General features: G+C 42.8%; 1 protein-coding gene across 3 annotated transcripts in view; it reads left to right on the top strand.

Annotated features, from left to right (window-relative positions):
- The window catches only part of MKRN1 (makorin ring finger protein 1), a 39,277-nt gene extending 32,090 nt beyond the window's left edge, over window positions 1-7,187 (top strand). For all 3 annotated transcript variants that reach the window (XM_003791568.3, XM_023514206.1, XM_023514205.1), the window contains exons 5-8: window positions 3,380-3,594; window positions 4,339-4,449; window positions 4,998-5,136; window positions 5,499-7,187. In XM_003791568.3, coding sequence (XP_003791616.3) covers window positions 3,380-3,594; window positions 4,339-4,449; window positions 4,998-5,136; window positions 5,499-5,711 — 678 coding nt within the window. In that variant the 3' untranslated portion in view covers window positions 5,712-7,187. The remainder of the gene's footprint in view (window positions 1-3,379; window positions 3,595-4,338; window positions 4,450-4,997; window positions 5,137-5,498) is intronic.
- The last annotated feature ends 1,193 nt before the right edge of the window (window positions 7,188-8,380 follow it).

Raw genomic sequence — 8,380 nt, forward strand, 5'->3', positions numbered from 1 at the left:
TATAGGCGCCGAGCCAGTACTTTACTTCTTTTTATGACTGAATAGTATTTATTCTCTTTCTCAGCTAGACCACATTTGTTTTCCCATTCATGAGTTGATAGACACTTGGGTCATTTCCACTTCTTGGCTGTTATGAATAAAGCTGCTAAGAACATTTTTTCTTCTTTCTTTTTTTTGAGACAGAGTCTTCACTTTGCCACCCTTGGTAGAGTGCTGTGGTATCATAGCTCACAGCAACTTCAAACTCTGGGTGCAAGTAAGCATCTTGCTTCTGCCTCCCAAGTAGGCTACAGGCGCCTTCCACAACACCTGACTAATTTTTAGAGATGGGGTCTTGTCGGGCTCGGGTTGGTCTCAAACCTGTGAGCTCAGGCAATTTACCTACTTCCACCTCCCAAAGTGCTAAGAGGATTATAGGCGTGAGCCACCACGCACAGCCTCTGCTATGAACATTTGGATACAACCTTTCATGTAAAGTTTCAGTTCTCTTGGGTATTTCATTTCTTTTGGATATATGCAAAGGAATGGAATTGCTGCGTCATTTTGAGTGACTATAAAACATTCCCATAGTGGCTGCACCATTTTACATTTCCAGCAGCAATGTACTGGTGGGTTTCACACTAATGTGTTAAGCCCAGTTGCAGCTGAATTTTTTTTTTGTGGAAGGCATCACAAGCCCATATGTATTGGAGCAAATTTTGCTTCTAATCATCATTTCCATCCGTTTAATAAAAGTGTTTGGGCAGTGCCCATAGCTCAGTGGGTAGGGCGCTAGCCACATAGACTGAGACTGGTAGGTTCAAACCCTGCCTGGAGCCAGCTAAAACAACAATGATAAGTGCAAAAAAAAAAATAGCCAGGCATTATGGCGGGTGCCTGTAGTCCCAGCTGCGTGGGAGGCTGAAGCAAGAGAATTGCTTGAGCCCAAGAGTTTGTGGTTGCTGTGAACTGTGACGCACCGGCACTCTTTCCAGGGCCACAGCTTGAGACTGTGTCAATAAATAAATAAAAGTGATTGAGTTGTCGGGAGTGAAGCATGGCGTAAGACATTGTTTGAATCCTGTCTTCACAGCATAGTAGTGTGCAGTTAAATCCCTATGAATCTTTCATCTGTATACTGGAGAAAGCTATGCCTACCTCTGAAGGAAAGATACTAAGATACTGGCTCTCCCATAGCAGTGGTTACGGCGTCAGCCACTTATACTGTGGGTGGCGGGTTTGAACCTGGCCCACGCCAGCTAAACAACGACAGCTACAACCAAAAAATAGCTGGGTGTTGTGGCAGGCGCCTGTAGTCCCAGGTACTTGGGAGGCTGAGGCAAGAGAATCGCTTAAGCCAAAGAGTTTGAGGATGCTGTGAGCTGTGATGCTACGGCACTCTACTCAAGGTGACAGCTTAAGACTCTGTCTCAAGAAAAAAAAAGATACTAAAATGCCAACTGATTATGTGGGATTATCAGTGACTTTCCTATTCATTTTTTACAATTTCATATTTCTTATAATCATGGAGGGTTTTTTTGCATTTTTTGGCCAGGGTTGGGTTTGAACCCGCCACCTCCGGCACATGAGGCCGGCGCCCTACCCTTTTGGCCACAGGCGCTGCCCCATAATCATGTTTTTTATAGGTAAAAGTATGTGATATTCAACAAAAAACATGTACATGTTTGCTGGGCTTGGTAGCTCACACCTGTAATGCTAGCACTCTGGAAGGCTGAGGCGGATGGATTGCCTTAGCTCATAGCTTTAAGACCAGCCTGAGCTAGGGTGATACCGCATCTCTAAAAATAGCCAGGTGTTGTGACAGGTGCCTGTAGTCCCAGATACTTGGGAGGCTGAGGCAGGAGAATCGTTTAAGCCCAAGAGTTTGAGGTTGCTATGAGATATGATACCACTCCACTCTACTACTGAAGGTGACAAAAGTGAGATTCTGTCTCAAAAGAAAAAAAACCAAAAACCTTGTATATATATTCTTAGCAGCATTATTTATTTATTTATTTATTTAGAGACAAAGTCTCACTTTGTTGCCCTCAGTAGAGTGCTATGGTGTCACAGCTCACAGCAACCTCCAGCTCTTGGGCTTAGGTGATTCTCTTGCCCCAGCCTCCCAAGTAGCTGGGACTACAGACGCCTGCCACAACGCCTGGCTATTTTTTTGTTGTTGTTGCAGTTTGGCTCGGGCCAGATTTGAACCTGCCACCCTCCGTATGTTGGGCTGGCACCTTACTCACTGAGCCATAGGCACTGCCCAGCAGCATTATTTGTATTAGCCTTAAAGTGGAAAACCTGAATGTCTATCATCTTATATTGAATATTTTTTTAAAAAGTCCATCTTGTGATGAATGGTTAAAGAAAATGTGTATCTGCACAATGCAGTATTACTCAACAACAAAAAGAAACAGTGTATTGCCGTGCTAGCACATGGATAACCTTGGAAACATGCTAAGTGAACAAAGGCAGTTACAAAAGCCACATACTTACATGAGATATCTGGAATTGGCAAATCCATGGATAAGTGATTATGTAGGTTTGGAGTTTTCTGGGGAAAATGAATGACTGCTAATGGGTGTGGGGTTTCTTTTGGGGGGGCATAATAAAGATATTCTAATATTGATTGTGGTAATGGTTGCACAGCTGAAAATACCAACAACTATCTAATTATGAATTTTTTTTTTTCTTTGCAGTTTTTGGCCAGGGCAGGGTTTGAACCCGCCATCTCCGCTATATGTGGCCAGCGCCCTACTCCTTGAGCCACAGGCGCCACCCTAATTATGTGCTTTAGATGAGTGAATTGTTATCATATGTAAATTGTACCTCTAAAACTGGAAAAAAAAATTATATGCCTTTCTTAATAAGTGTCACCTAATAAGTGTTAATTTCCTTCACCCTTATTTTCTGACAGATTTTTAATTATGACCTTAATCTAATTACATTCTCCATCTAGAAACCAAAAATACAACACAGGATGAAAAGTAACAATGCCAGCTAATTTTTTAGCCATGGATTACAACAGGAATTGAGCTATATAGGTTTAAGCAGAAAAATGGGTAACTTTACATTTCTTTTTTTTCTTTTTTCTTTTTGTAGTTTTTGGCGAGGTTGGAACCCGCCACCTCTGGTATATGGGGCTAATGCCCTACTCCTTGAGTCACAGGCGCCTCCCAACTTTACCTTTCTGATGTTGAGTCCTTGTAGTTTGGTTTTTATAGTACTGTCTCATCTCCCTGCACCTGTATTTGCTTGTGAACAAAGCTATTTTAATGTCAGATTGGGAGTGTTATTTTTCATTTGACTCTTTTATTCTCTGAACATGAGTCATTAATGAGCTTGAGTCTTTCAGGATTCAGTGACTTGATTATACTTCTTGCTCCTCTTTCTCTAGTCTTGCATTGAGGCCCATGAGAAGGACATGGAGCTCTCGTTTGCTGTGCAGCGCAGCAAGGACATGGTGTGTGGGATCTGCATGGAGGTGGTGTATGAGAAAGCCAACCCCAGTGAGCGCCGCTTTGGGATCCTCTCTAACTGCAACCACACCTACTGTCTCAAGTGCATTCGCAAGTGGAGGAGTGCTAAGCAATTTGAGAGCAAGATCATAAAGTGAGACTCCTCCCCAATCTTCGTTTGTGCTTTCTATTTTGGGGAAGAATTTAGTAATTTGTGCCAACTTTGAACCAGCTGGACTGCATTTTAGTGCATGCATTTTATCTTGAAACTGGGGTATTCTAATTGGGATTTCTTGTTTGTATTTCGGCTAGCTTCTAGGTTAATTGATCTTTCTACTTTTATTTGAATGAGGAAAGCCTATGTATCAGTTAGTAGAATCTTTGTGCTTTTTCTAAGGAGATTGTGTTTAATGGATTATTAGCCAGTTTGGCTCAGTGAACAAACTTACCTGGCTCTGAATGTATGTTTCCGGACGTTTTACATTTTCCACTTTCCTATCCCATCCATTAAGCTAGCCAATAATCCACCATCCTTTAAAAATTGTTCTCATACCTGAACAAAAACTACATAATCTAAACAGAGCAAAGTTAACAAGAAATAAATTTATTTAAACGAAAGAAAAAGGAGTCTGTGTGAAATGTCTTCTTTTGTTTTTGTTTTTGTTCTTGCCTAAGTTATTTTTTTTAAATGAACTGGCTAGCCATTATATTGGATTTATGAAGGACTTTGTCTTGCCTCAAAAGAAATGGTCATTTGTGTGACAGTGTATGGAAACCTTTCAGGAAATGCCCATATGCCTTTCAGCTAAGTCTGGAGGGAACACACCAGGGTGTGTCCTTGAAGAAGAGTGGGCCTGTAAAGGGGAATGTGCATTGCAGCCTGTTCATTGTTTCCCAGGTCCTGCCCAGAATGCCGGATCACATCTAACTTTGTCATTCCAAGTGAGTACTGGGTGGAGGAGAAAGAAGAGAAGCAGAAACTCATTCAGAAATACAAGGAGGCAATGAGGTATGAGCACTGCAGCCTTTTCTCAAGCCAAGAGCCCAAGGTAGTTTGGGCTCACTTTGAAAAGAACAGTGCTGCATTATGCACTCCTACCTCCTTCCTACCCTTCTTTTATTTCCCAGTACAGTTTGTCACCCCTGAAAACACTTACCCTGTATCTCTCTTGCTATAACACAGTCCTTGGGGTGCCTGCCAAGGTGCTGTGTTATAACGAAGTCTGTCCTGCTGATAGCTGAAGCCTCACAAAAGGGGTTCTACTTCTGAGTCCATGTTACAGTTGTCCGATGTTAATTCCTGTGTGTTGGCTTTCTAGATTTTCTCTCTGTGGGTTCTGCTATGCAAGAGCTGTTAAATAGCATAGATTTAAGCAGAGTGTCTGTTTCTAGTGTTTCAGACAGTGGCACACACATGCTTATAAGAACACACCTTGGGGAGGGCTGTAAACAGACATACTGGTTCTATCCCTACCTATTTTAAAGAAACCCTGGATGATAGTCAGATACAGACCTAAAATCCACTGTGAATAAGGGCTGCGATATTTTCCTTTCCAGCAACAAGGCGTGCAGGTATTTTGATGAAGGACGTGGGAGCTGCCCATTTGGAGGGAACTGTTTTTACAAGCATGCGTACCCTGATGGCCGTAGAGAGGAGCCACAGAGACAGAAAGTGGGAACATCAAGCAGATACCGGGTAACTCTCACTGTTTTTTTAAAGGAGGGGAAATACCACAATATCAGTTGAGTCCTACATATATTGGGGTAGGGGAAGAAGAAGATTAAACACTCAGGTCTGGGAGTGAGGACTAGGTATTACAGGAGGAAACAAACCTCAGAGAACTGGGAGGGATAGGAAAGGAAGAAATACAATGCTTAAAGCTCTAGCCTAAACTGTTTACGTCAAGTAACCAGAGGGGAGAAAGTGGTAAGATGGAAACCCTAAATAAGAAGTCTGGTTCGTCATGCCCTCTGGTGTGCTGGACGGTTTGCCTTATAAACAACAGGATAGAAGATACTGCGGCAGTGCCACCCCTATCATGGCCTTGTTTCTTACAGGCCCAACGAAGGAACCACTTCTGGGAGCTCATTGAGGAAAGAGAGAACAGCAGTCCCTTTGACAACGATGAAGAAGAGGTTGTCACCTTTGAGCTTGGCGAGATGTTGCTTATGCTTTTGGCTGCAGGTGGGGACGATGAACTGACAGACTCTGAAGATGAGTGGGACTTGTTTCATGATGAGCTGGAAGATTTTTATGACTTGGATCTATAGCAACCTTGCGTGGTGCGTGGACTGGTCTGCTGAGCCTCAGACAGTAGCTGTCCCCTGTGCTGGCGTGGCAGTGCCTGTGTTTCTCTCCTAGGCAGGCCTATCAACTCCAGGTGCTGTCCTAATAATTTTTACCCAGGGCCTGTCTTCTCAATCCCTCACCTTTCCCCCAAGGAGTGTGTTGTTTTCTCTGTTTAAAAAAGTTACAAAAATAAATCTTAAAGTTAGTTTTTTTGTAACATGAGTTTAACTGTCAGACAGTTAGTGTAGGTTTGTTGCGTCATCTGTTTTCAACCAGATTGTGTTGATGGACTTTTCACACTCAAATTTTGAGGACCCCTGGGTTCAAAAGTAAAAGTAATGACCCTACTTTGGGGTCCAAGAATAGAAATGTTGGGTGAAGGGACCTAAGCTGGCAAGTAGCCTTCTGCTACAAACTAGGAGGTGGATCCTTGAGGTTTTTGGTGAAATCTGCACATCTGTGTTTTTATATCTGTTCCCTGCCCTATAATCCCCACCTTGTGCACTTGTTCTGTGGTTTTGGTCTCTTGTTTAATTGCACACAAGTAATACTACTGGGTAACCAGAACCAGGTGCGAATGTGTTGAGATTTCTACTATGTTTTGCATGACAGGAAAATTGAGAAAGAATACATATAAAAGATATAAGGGCATAAAGTCAATGCAGAGTTGGAAGTTGACTCCCAAGGATTGATAGGCTTGGGGTGTGTGTGAGTGAGTGTAAGAGAGAGAGAGTGTGTGTGATAAGCTTCTTATCCCTGCATAGATGCAGTATTCTTAGCCTTAGAAAAACTTGGTTTAGTGTTTTCAGCCTTGTGTGGCAGATAGATCTTAAAGGACAGAGCAGTACCTTGGTAGTTGATATAGCAAGGCTAGCTCTGTCTATATAAACAGAGAAATGGGGTTAGCCATAGACATTAAAGCTATCTGGTCGTCCCATATATTAACACAAACTGGCTCTTGGATATGCAGTTGTATTTAATGTTCTGTGATCCAGCCTTTCCAGTCCAGGCACTTTCTGAAAAACCTTTGTCCTCATTTGAGGAGTTCTGTTGTTGGTTTTTTGTGTTTGTTTTGGTGGGTATTTGCCTCATTCCACCCCTGAGCTTTCCAGGTAGACAGATGTGATTCAAAACTATGTTCTAAGGTGTTTATTGTAGTGAAGTAATTGATCGCAGTACTAAGTCACACTTTTCCACTAAAGGGGAGAGGGTAGTAATAGGTAAATGCAAGCTAAAATTCAGTTGGAAGAATTTCTTGATTGGAAATTTTGCCATTGCATTTTGTTGCTCTTTTTCCTAAAAATAACATGGAGATGCTCCTAGTTGTCCATCTTTGATTCCTTGGGCCCCACCCGTTCTTTCACTTTAAGAAAAAAAACAAATGTTGCAGAGGCCTCTGTATTTTGCAGCTGCCCTTTTGTAAGAAGCACTTTTCCCAAATAAAATGATTAAAAAAATAAAGTTGGCTTTCTGTTTTGTTTAATGAGCTGCTGTAGTAAGACTTCTGTGAGTATAGAAAAAAGTGATACCTTTGGCTCGGCGCCTATGGCTCAACCGGCTGAGGCGCCAGCCGCGTACACCTAAGGTGGCGGGTTCGAACCCCCAGCCCGGACCCGCCAAGCAACAATGACGGCTGCAACCAAAAAATAGCCGGGCGTTGTGGCGGGCGCCTGTGGTCCCAGCTACTTGGGAGGCGGAGGCAGGAGACTCGCTTGAGCCCAGGAGTTGGAGGTTGCTGTGAGCTGTAATGCCACGGCACTCTGCCCAGGGGGACAGCTTGAGGCTCTGTCTCAAAAAAAAAAAAAAAAAAAAAAAGTGATACCTTTTACAGGACATCTAGCCTGCTGAGAAGCCTTAGAGACAAAGGGCACCGTACCAGCTGGAATTATCTAACTCTTCCAAAGGGAGACTAGCCCTAGGTGGCCTCAGCAGAATCACAGTTTGAACCTGCTTTGTGCCCTCAAATAACAGGTGCAGGTTACAGCATAATTGTACTTTGAAAGGATGTTTTTCTTAATAATTATTTTGCAAATATTTTAATGTGTGAGAATCATTCTATCACACTCATGGAATAGCTTCAGGGACCCTTCTGCTTACTGATTTGCAAAATAATTTTCTCTCTTTTTTTTTTTTTTGAGACACAAGTCTCATTATGTCACCCTTGGTAGAGTTCTGTGGCATCACAGCAACCTCAAACTCCTGGGTTAAGCGATTCTCTTGTCTCAGCCTCCCCAGTAGTTGGGACTACAGGCACCCAGCACAACACCTAACTGTTTTTTTGTTGTTGCATTTGTCGTTGTTTAGCAGACCCATGCCAGGTTCGAACCCACCAGCCTCAGTGCATGTGGCTGGTGCTATCACCCCTGTGCCGCAGGCGCTGAGCCAGTTTTCTCAGTATTAATATTAAGAATTTATGCTATTGGATGACACCTGTGGCTCAAGGAGTAGGGTGCCGGCCCCATCCATATGCTGGAGATGGTGGGTTCAAACCCAGCCCTGACAAAAAAAAAAGAAAAAAAGAATTTATGCTATTGAAAATGTTTCCACATCTAGGAGTCTTACATAAATGTGCTTGTTTTAGTGATGGTAACAGCTGCAGATCCACTGAGTAGTCTTTTCTTTGAGCTTATGTACTAGCAGCTCCCTTACA

This window comes from Otolemur garnettii, unplaced genomic scaffold (genome assembly GCF_000181295.1).
Source record: "Otolemur garnettii isolate 467f Iridium unplaced genomic scaffold, OtoGar3 scaffold00049, whole genome shotgun sequence".
Lineage (NCBI taxonomy): Eukaryota > Metazoa > Chordata > Mammalia > Primates > Galagidae > Otolemur > Otolemur garnettii.